Raw genomic sequence first — 20,209 nt, 5'->3', positions numbered from 1 at the left:
TAGCATCAGGACGCAATCTGCCAGATAGGGTAGAATCACGTCGTCAATACCAAAATGTCGAGATCGTTTGCTGAACGCAGCCTGCAGGTGACTAGTTGCTACAGGCTACACAGGCCATAGGTCTCATCAGTAACCGAGGAAGAATATTTAGGATTAGGATGAGTTCGCACGATTTCAAATTACACCAAGGCTCTGGAATCCCTCCTTCTATCCATCGCAGGTGTGGCGCAGCCCCAGCGTGGATTTCGTCATTACCGGGCGCCAGTCCAGTTTGTAAGCAAGTGTGCTGTATCAGCGCTCATGTTCGCGCCTTACAAGGTGATTTATCACAGCCTACTACCACATACGTGAGCGAGGAAGAGGATGCGATAGAGCCTCGCAGCTCTAAATTCATTGAGTTATATCAAAAGGCGTGGTGCGGAGTGTGTTGGTGTTACTTCCATCCCTGGCTCAACTTCTCGCAAGATGTACTGTCGCTCTTCTCAACATCGAATATGAGCTACCTCTCAATATGGAGACTGAGCTGGAGACAACTACGTGAAGCTTCTTTGATGAGCTTTAAAGTGGTTATTCTCTAGGACCGGTGGGGAATCAGGGCCTAGCGTGCTACGATGCAATAGCTATGGTCAATCGCATCGCGGTAACAACAAATCAATGGTTTAATCATATTTCTGCGGAGGCGTCCCCTAGCATTGTCTAACATCGTGAACCTGGATGGGAAAAAAGGGCCGGCCTAGCTCGTATGCGTCGCCAGGTGAATGTATGAGTAAGAAAGAGAGGTACCATGAATTGGAAGTGCTAAAGTTGGAGCTTTGGGACATGTTGTCAAAGGCAATTGAGCGCAGCCTCAAACCTGGCGGCAGTGATCAATGGTACAAGCCAGTCCAACTGATAATAGCTACAGGGCCTGTGAGTAGGCTACCAACCCACCTGCGATCCCAGAGCTCTCCCAGAAGAGTGGGTCTGACGATTACTTCCATCGTGGCTGTGCTGTTGGTCTGTCGCTCGCCGCCAATGAATGATTGGATGTCACCTTCAAATAAGTTACTTGCAAGAAAGCCAAGAATCATACAGTTGTGTGAATTTAATGCTTGCTCTCAATACGGAAAGCAGACAAAGGATGTCACGTGGCTGTATAACATGCTGGAAACCGCAGATATACTATGCAGAAAAAGAGGTAACCCGACCAAAAGCGTAGAATGCCTCCCAATCAGCCCACGAGCGACCTGTGTTAAAATGGCACTATTCCCCATCAGGGATCGGCGCTTATACTTGGGCAGTAAGTAGCCCCTCCTTCTTCCCAATCTCACAGCTAGCGCTGCCACCTTCAAGAAGGTTTTGCTTTTCAAGTTACATTTATCGTTGGAACTCCCTGACCTACTTAAATTATGGCAGTCGGTCGCACCGGTCGGCTTCTGTTCACTTTGGTTGTGATTCTCAAGTCTACATCATTCAACTTCCCCACGACCATGCCAGCTTGTTTTTTTTTGCAGCATTTCTAGACCACAAACTTCAAGCTCTCAAGCAGTCAATAGTTCCAACTCAACATCATTCCTCTTTTTTAATCCTTTTCCTCCGCTCGGTCTCGTCATGTCACTCTCCACAGAAGTTACCGTAGCTATTATTCTGGGCATTCCAAGCTTGATCGTTGCCAGTTTGTCACTCCTGGTTGCATTCATAACAATGCGGCATGCTCGATGGAGTCTGGTTAGCGGGGGCAATGTCGAACTGCACGAATACCCTTTGCACTCTCATCCGCCTACCTACAGTGGATCCGACTATCAGCACCACCAACGTGGACTTTACCAGAACTTTGACCGTGTGGGCCTACGTTTATCGCCCGAGATATTTTATAACGATAGAGACTCTGTCGTTCGTCCGAGGCAATGGCTTCACGACCGTGTACCTGCGCCGTCCGAACTTCCACTGCGCTAAGGTCCATCCCCACCGCGGCAGAGACTCTTAGGGTGGGGGACTAAACCTGCCGGGGCCATCGCTGTTCATTTTGGCCGTCGGAAGGTCGAATACTGCAGTACAAGCTTTCGCCGCTCTACTTGCACCATCTGCGTGCCCGCCTCTCGCACTTCGGCTCCAGGTCGATGCCATCCCTTTTTCAGACGGTGTCCCGCAATATGGATGCTTATGCAGGAAAGCGTGCGATGCATTTACCTGCCTTATCAGCACCAAAATTAATCACGCTTTGCATCTTCATTTTTACGCCTCCTTGCCTCCTACTTCTCCTTCCTAGTTTTCCCCTCTCCCGCTACGCTGCCCCTCACTGTCCCGCTATCGAACAGTGCCTCGCTGGGACAAAGGCTGGCTTGACCGTCTTTGACGGCCGCCAAAGAAAAAAGTTTCCTCGCTCAGTCGTTCCTACGCCGCCTCAGACATGCTTTCTCTGCGCAAAGCTTTTTGACTACTCCCTATATGAAGAGCAATTTAAATAGCGCCCCTGCACATGTTATCGGGATTGTATATGCATCCCGCTTCATTGTCACCAAGATTTCCTGGGCTGGGCTTATCGACACGTGCCTAGGGCAGCTGGACACCGGCCGCTGGCCGATGAACGTGTCGCTAACCCCGCTTAGTTTCTAGTGGTCTTTCCTCACTTGTTTGGGAGAGGTCAATTAAAGCTTAAGCTAGCAGGCTGGTCGACCGTGGAAGCTTGCCAGACACGCTCATATAGGTACTCAAGCGCGGCGGTTGATTGGTGTTTTTTGCAATATGCAAATCGTCATTGTATCCTACTTTACTTTTTCTTTATTATACTCTATTACAAAAAGTGCTATTTTGCTCAAATTTTCATCTCGGAAGAGTGTCAAGCACTTCACCAACACTTTCATACTTAATGCTATCATTATATAAACATGATTCTTCGTTAAACATTTAGGCGAGATATAGTGGAATCACATCATTATTAACAACTGGAATCTGACCTCATTTACTGACAGCCCACATCGTTGTGTTAGGTAAGCAAGGTATTTTATTGGTTCTGTGTGGAAGCCGGTCAGATGGCGACCAATACCTTAGTGGTAGGATGGGGCAATCACCGTCTTGAAGAACTCTGACAATAGCTGATTCCGGGAATTATTCATCATGGGTCTGCTTCGTTCTCATTGGTCTCTTACTTTTTAAATGTACACTGAGAGATAATGTGCAAATGGATAAGAAAGCAGGGAATGCGAGAAAGATCTACAAAAACAAAAAACGATACTGGCCCCCGGCAGATACGTGTAGAATCAGGCTGGGAGTCTTCCGCTTGAAAATAAGGCAACCTCAACCCCCTGGCTAGCTCAGACCCCCCTGCTGTGCTGCATACCCATATTCTACGAATCGACTTTCGGGCCATGCCACTCTCTGGGTTTTTTCTAAAGCTAAGCCGTCGTCCACCCTTCAGCTCCCCACAAGAGTATATATCCTTAATGCTTCCCATGACAATGGACTGCTATAGCTTCATGCTCCTCGGTGGTCAACGCGTGCTTTAATCAACATCATCCTCTTTTCCCCCTATTCCAGGGTCTTATTATGCCACTTTCTACAGAGGTTATCGTAGCCATCGTATTCGGCGTTCTGACCCTGATTTTGGCCATTTTGTCCCTCTTTGTCGCATATAAAGCAATGCGACGTGCTCTTCGAAGCCCGGCTGACAGAGATGTTGAGCTGCAGGCAAATACGTACCCTTGCTCTCTACCACCCACAAATGTATACGGCGACGCAAGCTATCAGCACCATCAATCTCGAGTTGATCTCATGTATTTGTCATCCGAGAGACTTTACGCTGGTGGAGGCTCCTTCAACCACCCCGGGCAATTGCATCATGGTCGTGTACTTGCGCCGTTTGACATCGACCTTCGGCATCCACCACGGTAGTGCCCGGCTTCACCACGGCAAAGACCCATTAGGGGCCCCAGTCATCTAATTCAGCGCTTCAGCCACTGTGCCGGGACGCCTTAAACTCAAGTCCTGCTTCAAAGTTGCACCATTCGCAGCATCATCGATGTTTCACCTCTAGTGACCACATTCTGTATGAAATGCAAGAATCATGGCAGCCGTAAATTATGAAAGCTCCGCATTAGGATTTTTCGCGTCCTTGCCTCGTTCGCCTTCTTCCTGTCCGCCGCTGAGTTACTTACTCGAGTCTCTTCCCCACGGGTTTCCAGTGGAGAGAAACGTCGTCATTCGCCATCCCATAGTTGCCTCCCGCGAATCTCGGGACCTCCCGCCCAATCCGGCACAGGCCCCTAGCGCACAGACATTGCCGATGCTAACGGCAACACACCTTATGATTCCTAAATCATTCTGGGCCAGACGCAAATTTTGCTTGACCTCTACAACTGGAAGTGTGAGATATGGGGATTGGGGCTTGAGTTAATCAGTTGAGGACGCAGCCGTGAGCGCATTCCACAGTTTCCTTTATTTTATTATTCAATAGAGCGTGGCGTTTACCTGGTGTATCCCCCCATCGGGAGTGTCATTTTAGATATCTTAAAGATCAGCAAGGACTAATCTCAGCTCAGCTCTTAGTCTTGATGCATTGTCGAATCTTTTGTCTATAGCAAATCTCGAGCCATGCTTGTGATTGCTTTCTAACCCAAGCTCAACAGTTCGCCAGCCTCTATTATCAATTATCCGGGCTCTGCAACCAAGAAGTTGCCTTCCCTTGCATCTTTACCATAGCCCCAAGCCAAGCCACAAGAACGGCAACGTGCACTGTCAAATCTTTGTAACCTGCAATCATCGTGTATTTCGAGATCGCGCGCCGCCTTTTCGTTCTTGCAATTGCTGTTGAACTGAATTTGATCGATGAATCATCAAGCCACAGTGTTTATGCGGGCGTATATACAACCTCAGAGCTCTGGCTAGCATAAAACTCACAGTTAACGTTTTCGCCTTTCCAGCTTGTGGCGATAACGGCAATGCTCACCGAATACACCGAAACACAGTGTCTACGTAATCCATGTGAGTATGCACCACTAACATTTAAATATACGCTTTCCCTCGCACTTCCTCTCCTTTTCTTATCAAGCCGCTGTTTTACACAATTAACCGTTTAAGTTATATATACTGACTTTATCAAGGATCCAAAGATTCCTATTCCGAAGTAATAACAGAAAAGTCCAGAGAAGAAAGGAAGGGTTAAAAAAACAAGTTTGTATGGTAGGGGATGGATGCAAGGCGGGAGGTATGGCGACGGTGGTGATCGCCGATATGGGCAAGGGATGGTCGTGGACCGTTAACCGAGCTGTCCAGTCTCGTTGACCCAGGGCATAGCCTAGAACACCCCGATCACAAGTATCAACACAAGGCTTTCAGATAGGCGGACACTTCTTGGTTAGGGTTATGAGGAAAACAATGAAAGCTGGGGAAGATGCAAGTAAGATTGGTATACGCCAAGCTGCACAGTGAGCGAGTGAGCGAGCAAAGGGAGCGCCCCCCTATGGCGCCGGGCTAGAAATAATTCCTACCTTCGAAAATTGGTACTAGTGGTAAATGTTCTTTCGCTCCAAATCGTCTTGTCGGAGCGACGACAAAAAGGCAGGACAGGCGGCTGATACTTAGGTGGAGAAACGAGTTTGCAGATTCTTGCTATCTCGTTGACTGTAGCCTGTCAAAAGATACGTAGCGCCCAATGCTACGCCTTGTCCCAAAAGAGATGCATGAAGCTACGCCCTCCACGTTTATGGCCTCGAACTGCCTTCATGTAACTCAATAAGCTGCAGGTACTTCTTCGACAGCCAGAATATATAAACAATATAAGTACCAGTAATCTGTACCATTTATTTAGCTAGAAACGGCCCTGGTTAGCCTCTGACTGACAAGCCCCTCCACATGTGTGTAAGTAAGCGTCGCCCCCAATCATCAACAGTCATTAGTTGCCGCCTACGTGCGTAACGGACGATAATCCACGAGTTCAAGCAGCCAAGGGACCATTCCAATCTAAGATTTCCAAAGACAAAGGCCCTCAGAAAATGGTGCGGTGTGCGACAGTGGCATCTGGTGAAAGTAGCTACATACCGGAATTCCACCAACAGACACCTTAGGTGACTGTGAGATTGCACGTAGAGTCAACCGACGAGAGTATGGTGCAATTTAAAGCCATGGGTCCTGCCTTGACGGGGTTAGTCTAGTCTAGAAGCCTTGTGTCGTAGCTAGAATGACGTACGTGGGCACCCTTGGCATTTTGGTAGGCGGCGTTACCGACTGATACAAAACAATGAAAGGTTCTGTCGCACGGACAAGTGCGGGCGACGTACCCCCCTCTACGAATGCAACATCAAATAACCCAACTTCAGTCCGTCCTTAATTTCCATCCCATTGTCTGCTTGTCTCTGCTTGGGTTGAATCCTAGCTCGGGCTAGAGTGGGGCTACGAGCGTGTAAAGGTCGATGAAAGAGGCTGGCAACGAACAAGGAGCTCAGCGCTGGATAGGAGCCACTGAGGCTGTGCTATTTTCAGGATAATAGGCAGGATGGACAACGAAGAAAGGAGGTGATCAATTCTCAAGTAAACTCTCAGAAGTCTGGCTCGATCTCACCTGGGTTCTCAAATCTATATCATTCAAGGACATTCATACCAAATGCGAAGTTTATCGACAATACATCTGCATCACAAACTTCAAACCTTATTTACTGAACATCATTCTATTACATCCCCTTGCATCACCATGCGCTAGGGTCTGTCCCCGCACTGCGGCAGAGACCGTTGGGGGAACCTTACGCTTGTCTGGGTCACCGCTACACACTACGCCCTTCTTGCCGTTGGATAAGGTAGCTGTGGATCTGGTGTCGGCAAGCCTTTGTTCCTCCAACCTCACCTCCGGGCCGATACCAACTATTTTTTCAGATCATACACAGCAATAAGGACAAACATCGAAAAAGAAAAAGAAAAAAAATAGAACGCCTTGCATTTCATCTCACCAACATAGATCAAAGCCCCGCATCGACATTTCTCACGCCTCCTTGCACGTTTTTATCCTTCTCAGCTTTCCCCTACCCCGCCATGGCATCATGCATGGCATCCTGGGGTGCAGCGGCTCGAGCCTGACAACCACCAATTTCTCGATCAGTCGCTCCTCCGCCGCCTCAGACTGAATTTTTTTTTTTTCCTGCTCCAGCTTTTCGACATCTGTACGGCCCAAAAAAGCAGCTTGTATAGCCCGCCCGCATTTATCACCGACATTGCGTATACCTCCCGCTTTGTTGTCCTCGACATTTTCGGGCTAAGCACAAGTTCTGCCCCACGCTCATGACCGGGCTTATCGGCCCGCAATCTTATGACCACCAACCATGGGTCGATGAACGAACATCTCGGCCAGATAATCCAACCAAGTTTCGAGAAATTTTCCTCCACATAATAGTAGTTTGGGGCAGAGTAACTGAAGCGTGGAGGCTTAAGTCGGTCGATTGGGGAAGCAGCTGCGGGCGATTCCCAGCCTCAGCTTTTTTATTTTCCTTGAACATATTATGCTACTAGAGTACGGTGTTTGATTGGTAATTGTCGCCACATCCATGTCCTCACAGCATCCCTTTTTCTTTTTCCTTCTCTTAGAAATAGACTACAACAAATAACAGCAAGGTTTGCTTTGAGCAAAAGAAATATTCATCTCAGTGCATTGTCGGGTCTTTCAAAGACACCCTGGATGCTTAGTGCAGTCATCATGCCGCCATGATCCTTTGTTCTACATTATCTTCAATTTCCATTCGGCTCTTGAGACACACTCGCAAGAAACCTGGCGCTCACAAGCTGTCATCACAAGTAGCCTAGTACCTTTTGTTCCCTCCTCTCCTGGGTCAACGGCTCTCCTCCAGCGTTAGATCACAACAGTACCTAGCACATGCTCCAGTGGGGTACCGGGTCGCTGGTTAACTCGATTATCGGCGGTGGCACCAGAACCGTCAAGTTAATGCGAATTTCGCTATATTACTACCACTGGTGATAATTCAGAGTACATCGCCTATTCAACACCCATGGTATATCTCAACTACAAACTTTATTCCCTCGAAATCTTCTGCTGGAAAATCCCACGGGGGAAATGTCCAATTCTCATCGATCCCACCGTAACCCATGGCTGGTCCTCTCACACTGAGAACTTGATGCTTTGAAGGCCACTTTGTATTTCGCCGAATTGAAGCTTCCGTCATTCATTTTACTCTCATTTGACGACTAGGACTTGGCAATCCCTTGGTCCCAAGAAAGTTGCTGAATCTCAGCTCGGTTTCCTCTTTAGCCAACTTTTTGCGCTCCCTGTCGGGCTTGACCTCAGCTCTTTCACACTCTGCACAGGTCAGTCCTCTGGGATGTAACTAACTTTCTCGTAGGTCACGCCGATTACTCGAGTATTCCGTTTTCAGAATCGCCTCCATCGCGATGCCAGGGGAATAGAAAAGTAAGTGACTCAATTTTAAGGCCATGATGACAACTCGTTTCTCCAATCTTCAAACGATAATAGATGCTTGCAGACTAGAATGAGCAAGACGATGACAATATCAAAGACAGTACGTCAACTTACCTACTTTAAGGAGACTCCCTAATTTCAGTGTCTTTTCAAGTTCAGAGTTCTGTTAACAAGCTTTTAGTGTGGAAGGGTTACATTAGGAGTAAGAGGTATAGCCTACTTAGTAAAAACCCATGTGGAATGCCCTAGCTCAATGCATTTTGCGATGCCTTACTAGGTACCACGGGATGAAAAGTCCAAGCTAATTACCCTCTACCCCTTTCACAGATACCGTTTTATCTGCCTCTTGTAATCCCGCAGCCGTAAGCAAGCAGCTAACCTTAGCTGCACATGTTAGAAATCGAGTGGTTTCCCGATTCTCAAAATGCTAGTTACACCGTAGGCACCAGCAGTCACTACGGCTTTGAAGCACCCAGTTCCGAGATAAGAGAAGGACATCTTGGAGTAACCAACGCCTCCTGTTCCCATCCCGGCAGTACCCCAAGTAGCACCATTATCCTTTGTAACTATGAAGCCGTAAGTTACAGGAGACTTGGCCCCCCAGGTTTCAATCAAGGCATGAAAGCTCTTCTGATCCCCATTGCAGTATGCTGCCGACCTCGAGCTATCCTGGGATCGAACAACAATTTCTTGTTTATTATCTTGGTGAATGCATCGTACACGGGAGCCAGCCCTGTGGTTAGTGAGAGCACTACCATGGGGGTCCGAGTTTTCGCAGAAATAATTAGGCGGGCAGGGAATTGGGTTCGAAAGTTGGTGTTTGCCAAAAACGTTCCTGCAGTCCACAACATAATGGGAATCAGAAGTACAGTAAGATTCGTAGGCGTGAGCATCGCGGCCCCGGTAAACTTCCTTCTTACAGTCGCTAAGCAGGTCAGGAACGAATACGTGGAAACCAGGCGCCCGGCTTTGTAACTCGACGAAATCCGACGTGAGTGTGGTGGTATTAAGCATTGTTTCATCGGCAATAGGGACGGTGTATGTGACGCCCGAAAAGCCTATGATCGCAAGATCTGATGATTGTTAGTATGGTTGGAAATGTACCAAGGAATGCGGGCCATACAAAGAAGCTTAAGCATGATGAAGTTGTATGCATTGTAAAAATATGAGTTGGAAGTGTAGAATGAACAACTTGGGGTGATGAGGTTGAGACTGCCTGGGAGACAATGGGGTTTATGTGTTAAAGCCAGTGAGCTGAATCTTTTATTATTTCAGAGCAATCGTATTAAACACGAGTTTCTAAAGGTTATTTCATTCTGCTTATCTGATATTTTTTTTAGCTTTGTTATAGTATGCTTTTTATCTTTTCAAAAGAGTAATTATCTTTGACCAGATGTTTAACTTCCTCCCTCTTTTTATACCAAAGGTTCTCCAGCGAATTCGCATATCATTCGAAAGGACTTGAGCATTGACGGGCCTGATTAAACAGATGCATTGAGCTTCGCAGGAAAAAAATCATCAAAAAGTAGTTCGCTGGTTAATAAATTGCAATCAAACTGTAGAGTACATCAGAATGCAAAATTATACTACTTCTCATTTCTCAAGAATGAACTCTATTTGGGCGATTAATTTATTTTTCTTCGGCATGCATAACAGGAAAACAAAATAGACTTGATTACTATTAACTCACTTGATTAGTGACCAACGGAGCTCAATTGCTAGTATTTTCGACAACTCTGATTGGTATGTGTATTAAGTACTTGCTAGCAGATTAGAGTCTGAAAACTGTTTTCAGCCCGCATAGTAGTCTCGTGAGACTATCTAAGTTCAGCTAGCAGATACACGCTGACTCTGCAACAAGGTACATTCCACTTAAATTGACAGGAAAAGGAATCAAAATTATTCGGAAGCCGATAAGAAATGATAGCACTGACAAGTATCCTATAACCTTCATTTGGCCTAGGGCCAGCCTCCCCATACACCCCTGGTATGCTCGTTCGTACACGAATATTTTCCCATTCAAAAGTGTTAGTCTGTCCCCCTTCCCAAAACACAAATTGTGAGATAAGTCTCTTGTCTTGGACTTCAACGCTTGTCTGAGTTATGCACTTCAGGAAGTAACAGATATCTATATGTTGCTCGTTACGAGAGTACCACCCATCATACAGCCCTTTTCGACCCATTCAGCTCGGAAACATCAAAAGACTTATTTTCAGCTTGGAAATCTTGCTACTACAATTGTCTCTTGGACTCATTAGACTTGATCTCATTCTTTTAGCGATCCGCACATGTCATTCTTCCGAGGTCCGACTATCTTACCCTCAGACTGCGTCCAATTGCTGGTGCGCTTCATGTTTTCAGTTGCCTCAACCAAGACGTTGGAAAAGATAGGTCAAAAGTTCACATGCCAGATTGCTCGAGGGTGGCAACTCATTTATCTAGGCTCTGGTTGGCGATGGATGTTTACATGACGAATATGACCAGGACAGCAATGATGTCGATGGCATCCCACCCCACTCTACCCTTGCCGGGGCTGCCGATCCGATTGCCCCTTCAAGTTTCGACTTCAGTCAGCCTAGCTCAAAACTTTTCTTCACAACGATTTCAACGGCAGTCTTGTGAGACAATTGTCTCGCGAGACATTGCAAACCCAATACCAGGTTAGGTAATTTGCGCCCATCGAAAAGGATCATACCCAAGCCGAGGCGCTCAAGTGGCCTTCACAGGAACCTGAAGCTCGATAAGTCAGTCTTCGGTGGCCTCAGTGATATCGATATAACGGGAACCAGAGGGTTTATCTCTTTTTGGGAACCTTTGCAAACGGTTTCTTTGCTGCCTGCCACTAAGTTTTCCTTTCGTTGCGCCGCAGAGTGAATGACTGGATCTGGTGCAGCGCCATAAAACGAGATCAAGATTTGAGCATCGGTCCGCGGCATCCCACCCCACACTTTGCTCTGTCGATGGCGAAACAAACGCTTATAGCAAACCACTATGCGTTTTGACGATTGGAGCTGGTTTCTGGGATAAGATAAAAGGCAGGAGAGACTATATCGACAAGCTGTTGGGGACGTTGGAAATAACTCTTGTAGATTGATTGATTTACTGTGATAAGCTAAGCGCGCAGCAACAAGGCAACTAAATATGAGAGAGAGAGCTACTTGTTTTTGGAAAGAGAGTGCGTAGAACCAAACTTATACGTCCACGGTGTGAGTCTTACAATGATTACCTAACGCATCTGGCTCGGGGAGAGAGAAAACAGGCGACAAAGTTGAAATGACAGGGCGGCATGTTTCTATAACTATTCCAGCAATGAAAGGGGGCTGTGCAAACAACGACATGCCATTCTTGGCAAGCTCACGGAGAAAAGAAGCTTACCCGAGACTAAACCCAATCCATCTACACTACGTCTTCCAAAAGTCGAGGAGGCAGTGCTCACATTGACATGATGGTCTTGGCAAGCTCAGCAGAAGATGTGAATCTGCCAAAGAGCCAAGAAGCTCTGGTGCTTGGCACAAATGAGCATGTCTGGAAGTGAGATCATGTTCTCCAGGCCACCTGAGTGGTACTTCGCGCATGCCTCTGCCTATTCATGCACCTATGGTATCTCATAATGTTCTCAAATTTGAAGACCAGCTCTCGTCCATCTTTAGCAAACACGTTGAATTGGCCACAAGCCACGCCTGACCACGCAACACGTCTAAACCTGCCCCTCTCCATCTCGCCCGATTGCCGCCGGTATCAGTCAGTATTGCAGAACGCCTCCCATTCGAACAGTCCAGAAAAGAGGAAGGGGAAAAAAAGGGGGGCGCTAAATAATTAGACACCCTGAATGATGAATGCCAAATCCAGGCGCTCGTGATGCCACCTACTGGAAAGACAGTTACAGGTACTCATCATCAAACGGTTACCCAGCCTTGCCCTGTAGCTGAACATAGTGAGAAAATACAACTGTTCAAGATTCGACATGAGGATCAAACTTTTTTTTTTGCCTCCGTAGGTCTGGTGACGCTGCCTACGCGGCTTAGCAGGTCGGCACAAGGTCATCATGCCCTGCCCTACCTGGAGGAGGTACCTTGGTACCTTCAGGTACGTTAGGCACATGCCGTCCGGCCGGTTATTAGTTATTAGCGACATCGATGAGTTTCACGGCCCCTGCCATCCGATCCATTTGATCATAAAATGTGGGACGAACTCGGATACAGTGAGTAAACAGGGCTGAAGTACCTACGTCCGCCCCTGAAAGGCCACCTTCAAGACCTGCTGAAAGCAAGTAGTGGGCGTAAACCACAGGACGACAGGGCCGTTCGCCATTCCCAAAGCTACCAAAACTTCAAATTTGTTAAGCTATTTATTTTCTAGTCCAGTCGAGTTCAGCTTCTACAATGGCTTGTCGCAGCCAGCGACTGCGTATTAAAGGTCTGGGGAGCGTTTGTTGTTTGAGCATGTCGTCGACTGCTTGTCGGGCTACAGGGGGGGGGGCATTAGAGGCTACGGACCGTTTCCCCCAAACGCTCCGGGGTACAACCCCGCACGCTCTGTATCTGTCCCAAGCAGCCCACCAGCAGTCGATGAAATGGAAATACTCCAATGTTTCGGCGAAGAACCATAGGCTGCCGAATCTGTAAGCTCCGAAGTAAGATTTGTCTGTTCCGATTTTTACCTTGGGGCGTTTTACTGCTCATCACGGAATCATCTCATAAATAACAGCCGAGATTCGGGATCTTTTGCTTACAGCTCACATGGGTGAGTAAGGTGAGCAAAGGTATAAGTTGTCATGCCCGGTACTAGGTTGTATGAGATCTGGGCCATCATATCGTCGGTAATTGGCTAAAAAAAAACAACATTCGGTCGGATTTTGCAGCAAGGCAACTCCGGATGATGCTAAAGCTCTGTAGATCTGCCTTCTACTGCCATGGCAAGTGTGGTTCGGTAGTAGGATGGATGAGTACGGTTTGGTTCTCCAGGGTGGCTGGCTAGTATGGGCGTACGTAAGTACGCCGCATCGGTCCCCGTGTTTACCCCCCCCCCCCCCCCCAGAAACGTGAGAACCGCCAAAGGTCTGGGCATTGAGGCTGTGCAAAGAAAAGTGCAGAAAAGTGCAAAGGGGCCGACGAGAGAACATGTCCAGGGTAATTCACTTCGGCACTAATTTCATAGATTGGTGACCTGGATTTGACGTGAGGTACCGACACGTCGTTTCAGTTCCAAGATCACCCACATCCCCCATGTTTGATTCAGACGCCAAGAACACATCATGTCTTGACCTTGCCAAGAAACGCAGGTTCCCACGTTTTTGCCAAGACATCATGATATCGTGCTTTTGATCCATGCAGGTTTCTGCTGGTTTTTTTTTTTTTTTTTTGAATCACGCACTATCGACAATGCTGTTTCTCACATTGGGTTCCAGTGGTATAGGTTTCTGCGGTCCTTTACGCAGTAATTTGTCCGGGTTCGCACCTCCGTAAGACTGCCTTTAGACACTGGCACGTGAGTGACGATGACGATCTGATGGAAATAACTGCGTACTAGAAGTGCGCTGGAGCTTTAATCGGATGATGAGAGTGAGGTAGCAGAGAGTCTGCATCACCTTTTTTTCGGGACTTTCTGTATAGCCTTGGATGAGCCGATAAAAGAAGAGGGGAATGAATCTGGGGAGGTGATCATGGCAGGGCTTGGCGAACATGGGCTTAGAAGCTTCAGCTATACTGAACCGTAGGTAACGAGGCCTGGTAATCCTCTTCACTTGCTAGAGGGCGATGAAGGGGGTCTTGGCAGTGCCAAGAAAGTAATCAGACAGGACGGATGGGCCCAGCAGTTAAGCCGGGCTGCACCTACACGCATGGGATAAGCCCAAAATGGAGGAAATTTGAATGTTGAGGCTGTAAAATAGCTTCGGGACGTAAACCGCTAGAAGTCTGGGCATCGAGGCTGTGCAAAGAGCAAAGAGTCTGGATGAGGGAATTTATGTGGGGCAACCAAGAAGCGAGTTTCCCCTCAATGGAAGCAAAGTAAAGAGCAATTCGCCAAAGTAATCAAGATTGCTCTTGATTCTCGAGGCAACTTGTAAACAGGTCGAACTGAACCAGCAGGCTTCTGGCTAATTTGACTGGGGTTATCAAAGCTATATCATCCCAGTCTTTCCCACCCAACTCATTATGCCTCGATGGCATATCTGCATCAGAAAACTTCAACCCTTCTTTGCTCGACATCTTCCTTTCTTCCGCCCATCCCCGATCTCACCATGCCGCTTTCTCAAGAAGTCACCGTGGCTATCGTCTTTGGCGCTCCAGGCCTGATATTGGCAGTCTTGTCACTCGTGGTTGCATGGATAGCGATGCGAAAGGCTCGTCGGAGCCCGGCTGAGAGAGACGACATTGAACTACAGGCGAATCCTTATCATTACTCTTTCCCACCCACATTTGCATACACCGATACAGGCTATCAGCATAATCAACACCAAATTTACCAGGAATTTAACCGCCCGAGCATACAATTACCATACGAGAGACCCTATGGGGGTAGAGACTCGATAGTCCGTCCGAGGCAATGGCAACACGGCCGTCTACCCATCCCGTTCGAATTCAATATTCGGCACCCACAGCTGTAGCACCCGGCCCCACTACGGCATAGATCCATGGGGAGCCCCGATCATCCAATTTAGCGCCTTGGCCAGTGCAGGAACGCCTAAACTTGCTTCGAGCATTGGCGTTCCATTTCTGTACACCATTTCGCTGCCGTTGGAAAAAGTGGCGTCAGATCCGGTAGCCGTCAAACCTTCACCCTCGCCAAAGCTACACACACCATCTGCATGTGTATTGTCACACTATTTTAGCTCCTGTCGACACACCAAATCTTTCGCAATCAGTGCCCTACAATACGCATGCCCAAACCTCAAGCAAGGCGTTGCATCTTGTACTTTCAGTACGAGACCTACCTACCTCTGTGCTTACATCCCAATCCGCCGAGTTTGTATCACATCCTTGGTCCTTCTTATTGTACCCAACCATCACTACAACCTAAGGTACCGTAGTGAACAAAGCTTCACATCAAGACTTATGCCTCTTACATCTTACATGGCTCCCCTCTCCCCTAGCCTCTCTTCCCCCTGCTCACGCGCGGCCAACTTTAAACTGAGGCATTCTGCCTGGCATCCTGGAGAGCAGGATGTAAATCCTCCTCTCAGCCAGACCAACATTCCCCCAAGGGGTCTGATCTGAAACTCGAAGCATGTTAACACTGCAATTCTTGCATAACATGATGCTGTCACCTCTCCCTCACCCTCTCTCTCACCACCTAAATTACCGACGACAAATCTCGCAATGCCCCTGCATCCAGTCCAATACGTACCCACAGCGCACAGGCGTTGTCGAGGCCGACGGCGCTTGTCTCTAGAGCTTTATTATCTTCGACTTCTTCTGGGTTAAGCACCAAATCCGCATGAAGCTTATGGCGGGGCTTATCGGTACTTATCTCATCGACTGCGAGTTGGCTACAGTTACATTATGAGCCACAATTCGGTGCACAATTCCTCCAAACTCAGTGTGAAATAGGTATGGGATTGGAAGGAAGTTTACACTGTTTGTCCCCTAATGGCCACAATTTCGTAAGCTACGTACCTGGAGCCAACTCGCAGTAGATGGGATAATGTAGCTGCCAGCCCCGAACGGATAAATACTGATGCCATCCTTTCTGAGTACCGGGAAAGGTTTCTCAAATTGGCTTGGGGCATGGCGATTGAAGCAGGAGTTGGCCAACTGTGGGGCTATTGTCCCGTTTTGTTATATTGTTACTTCCTGGAGTGCGGCGTTCACTTGACATTCCATAGACCGTACACACCTTCATCATGTATTATAGTATCACTTTTTCTTTTATGTAATCAGGAAAGCATGAAGAGGCGTGTTAACTCGAATCTTAGCTTTGGTTCATTACGGATGTCAAATCTCAAGCCATGCTTTTGGCCAATTTCCAACTTAAGCTCAAACCTTTATATAGTCCTATCTGTACTACGCAGCTGTAGTCCCTTTGTCACATGTAATATTATCACCGATAAGAATTAATCACAATGAAAGTGTTTTGATTTTCATGCCGTTACATGCGCCGTACGCGTATATTTTAAGAGCACTAAGTTCAATACTTCGCCCGCCTGGTTACGAAATAGGTCATGCTGAAATTAGTGAACACAACAAATGACGTATTTGTCAAAGCATGCACTAAAAGAAAGTGGATGTGCATCTGCATGTACTTATACATAGGGTGATGACCTCTACGAATCAGCGTAGTGTTATCTAACAGGGCAGATAGGTTGGCCTTTAGATCAGTAATATAAGTGTGACGTGTCAAAGCAAGTCGAAAACCTTGCCAGTGTTACTGGAGATCGAGGAATGCTTTCAATTTAAGCTAATCAAGGTGGAAATAAAGTTCGCGATGGCATGAAAACACCATCGAACTCCGATCCGATTTGGCAATTGCGGCAGGCAAAGAATGAACCCAAACGAAAGGGACCTAAAAAAGGGTATTAAACCCACGTCATCCGAAAACTGTCTTTATCTTCCTGAGCTTAACGGCCTTCATAGCCAAAACTGCCATATCGGGTGTGTATTTGCGGTTCATACATCAGATGCGTTAGCAGTCCGGGCCAAGTTTTGGGTGATTACACTACTAAGTAGACAGCCGGGTGTGGTGACCTACTGAACAACTCCACACTTTAACTGATTCCTTCTCGGGTACTGAAAGCGCGGCTCAAAGAGAGCTCAGGCTCGTCCCAGTCTTGTATGTCGACAGCTCAGAATAACGACACCAAAAGAGGTCGTGAAGCAAATGCTGATTGTAATGATTTTAAATGGTATCTCGAAATGCTAATCTATATATCCGCAGTAGTAATCCGCAGTGCTTTTAATTTCATCCGTAGTAGACTCCGTTGGATCCATACGCCAGGTCGCCTCGAATTGCAGTTGTTGTTTACCACGTCGCCGCTTTTCTCACTCGTTCACATCCGCCCCAAACTCCAGCAACAGCTTCAAGATATCTATCCTCTCCAAAACTACTGCCAAATGCACCAGCGTCTTCTTCTGGGCATCTTTCAGTCCGATGCAGCGTTTCAAAAGCCCTTCAAACTGTCGTAATCGGCTCTTTTCCTCGCACCACTTCAACAACGCCCGCAGCTGCTCAATGTCGTCACGAATGATTGCCCTATGAAACACGCTCGTTCCCGAGTCATCTGGTATAGTGATGTCGGCACCCAAATCGAGCAATGTCCGCGCTGCTACTGTATCTCCCCTTTCGACGGCTAAATGAAGCGCAGTCTTCTCTGATTGGTTCTTCGCATCGACTTTGCCTCCGCCCTTGATCAGTAACCGTGCTATTTCGATATTGCCGCGCATCACGGCACTTAGAAGCGGTGTGCATTCTGTTATGGTATCGTTGGGTAGAATTGAGCTGCATGAGCTTGTTGTTGATGACGGAGGTGTGAAGACTTTCAAGCTCGGGGGGGTACCGATACTATCGACTGTCGACAAAGCCACGGAATCAGTAGAGTGTATAGGATCCTGGACGACCCAAGTCAGTAATTGAAGATTACATATGGCGATCCCATGGTTACACACGTTAAAGTCTGTCAGACAGCTGAACGCATCGCTCGGGCTGTTGTGTGTTTGTGCTTGGCTTTGGCTGGTTGGAGGTGTGGAGGAATGTCCATTTTGCGTTGCTCGAATCTCGCATATTGTATTGGTCGTCGGTAGCTGTAATTGAGGTTGATTCTGTTTTTGGCTCTGCGTTTGTGATGTCGATGTCTCTCGCAGGGCTGTTTGGGTTGTGGTTATTTGTGTGTTGGCCGGATTGAGCGTTGCATCAATGCAGTCTAGGCCGTTGGCCGAGGCACTAGGGGATTCAAAGTCCTCCAAGCCTGATACGTCCAGGAAATCGACCGTGGAGTCATTTTGGTATGGCGTATCGAACAGTTCGGGCGTCCTGGACCTAGTGTTGCTTCCGCTATTGCTACTGGTTTCATTCCATCTTTGTTGCGCCGCCGCGGATTTCAAATGTGGGAGGTCGAAAAGAATCGCCTCTGCAAGCTCGATACGCATTCGTTGTCGCGAACCTGCACAGATCTCGTGTTAACAGAACTCAATATCCCCGCAACTTCATCTGAGTATTGTACGCGCGCATGTGCGATTTCCAACGTAGTTGGACACTCTCAGGTTCCCGGCTGCCGACAGCTAGACTTACGGTAATTTCGTTGCGCAATCCGATTCTGCGCTTTGCGTCGCTCGTTAATGTCGGTGATATGAGACCAATCATCATCCCGAGTAGCCATGGTTGTTAGTTGCTGGAGCGGTTGCTGCTTACAGACATCAAGAGCGCATCTGTCCTTATACGCGGCTTCATGCTGCGTTAAAGTAGCACTAGGCTTCCTAAAGGATTCAACCTGAGACGACGTCCAGCAAGTGCCCATTTACGCACACATAAACTCTTAGTATTGTTGATACCACGCTCGAAAGTATAATTTCTGGACCGTCACATAATAACCTTTGGCCGAATCCAGAACTGTCTCTTTGCACTTCCGTCTGGAAACCTGGAGCCTGACTCGCGAGTAATGTCTCATTGAACCTTCTTCTTTCCGTCGGCGAAGACGGCATGCGAACTCAAAGAGGGAACCCAAGCCCGCCTCGCCTTGCTTTCAAGTTCCGAGGCTGATTGCACCAGCCGAAAAAAAATTATGGGCCGTAGTGTCATTTGGCAGTTTAAGGGATTCTTATCCTTAATCGTAGTCTTTCAAACTGTCGCCCCAGAATCGCGGCATGCCACGGTAGCATGGCCATGTACCCTGGAAATCCCAGGACCTCCAAAACTTTCATTCTGTGATTTATGTAGGTGAGAGCTTCCCGAGTCATTAGAACATTTCGTGAAGCTGGGGTTCAACTTTTTTTAAGCAGTGTCGCACAACAGCTTTTTCTTCTATCCGGAGGGATGGAACCTTCGGAATAGTTCTGTTTTCTGTGAAACAAGTTGATTCGTCAAGGGGACGAACAATCAAAAGAAGTTACACGCTTAACTTTCAGTAGGACTTCAATGAAGACAAGTTACTCGCCGGACGTGAATGTGTAGAACTAAAAACACTGTATTTTTAGGGAGGCAGGCATGCAGGCGAACAAGCGTCTCTGTCTAACACAGGTCAAACTCCCAGTTAGCATTCCTATTCAAGCACAAAATTGACATTTCTTAGGTTTGGTTTATGCAAGTGTCCAGATCGGAAACAGCGCAGGGTTCCCTACCCGGTTGCTCAAGTTGATATGCATCGCACATGGTCAGAGCCCCATTATGATTGGAGAACAGCTTGCAGACATGGACAAGCACTTGTGGAACCCTTGCATATGATCCATTTTCAACGCAACAGAGCTTGCCATCTCGTGATATCCGGATTATCAAAAAATGTTAATAGCTAGCCTACGGAGTAATAGACTTTGAGTCGTTCACCATAGGCTGCAGGTACGCAGCATGCTCGTCCAAACCCGCCACATGTTCTGGAGCTGCCCCACAGCAGGTGACATTCTCTCGGCAGAGACTTTGAACGCACTTGCTGTCTATTAACACCGACATGCTCAAGGGTTCTAGGTTTGCGGTTTGCCATGGTTTACCACGGCGAGGATTTGCGCTGTGCGTCTGCTCCATGTGTGCTACGGTTCCTGATTCCACGCGGCGCAATGCAAGACGTCTTTGACTCGCCATGCAAACATAATTCCAAGCATACCCTTGTTTCTCAAATGAAACCATATCCTACCTTGCTTCGAGCTTAGGCGGATTTTTTTCTCTTCTCTT

At 47.5% G+C, this 20,209-nt stretch overlaps 2 protein-coding genes across 2 annotated transcripts; one reads left to right on the top strand and one right to left on the bottom strand.

The window, feature by feature from the left end:
• Positions 1–1,590: 1,590 nt before the first annotated feature.
• On the top strand, positions 1,591–1,935 carry CTRU02_208092 (uncharacterized protein; the record flags this gene model as incomplete). The annotated part of the gene is made up of 1 exon (XM_036729148.1): positions 1,591–1,935. The coding sequence occupies one exon, from the start codon at positions 1,591–1,593 to the stop codon at positions 1,933–1,935; it is 345 nt and encodes a 114-aa protein (XP_036578980.1).
• A 15,438-nt stretch (positions 1,936–17,373) lies between these two features.
• Positions 17,374–18,707, bottom strand: CTRU02_208091 (ankyrin repeat protein; the record flags this gene model as incomplete). Its single annotated transcript, XM_036729149.1, has 3 exons — positions 17,374–17,940; positions 17,998–18,491; positions 18,620–18,707. 3 exons carry the CDS (start codon positions 18,705–18,707, stop codon positions 17,374–17,376), a joined length of 1,149 nt encoding a protein of 382 aa, XP_036578981.1.
• Between the last annotated feature and the right edge of the window lie 1,502 nt (positions 18,708–20,209).

This window comes from Colletotrichum truncatum, assembly GCF_014235925.2.
Source record: "Colletotrichum truncatum strain CMES1059 chromosome Unknown Contig_0005, whole genome shotgun sequence".
NCBI lineage: Eukaryota > Fungi > Ascomycota > Sordariomycetes > Glomerellales > Glomerellaceae > Colletotrichum > Colletotrichum truncatum.
The sequence above is the reverse complement of the archived record's forward strand: the minus strand, read 5'-3'. Positions and strand labels throughout refer to the sequence as shown.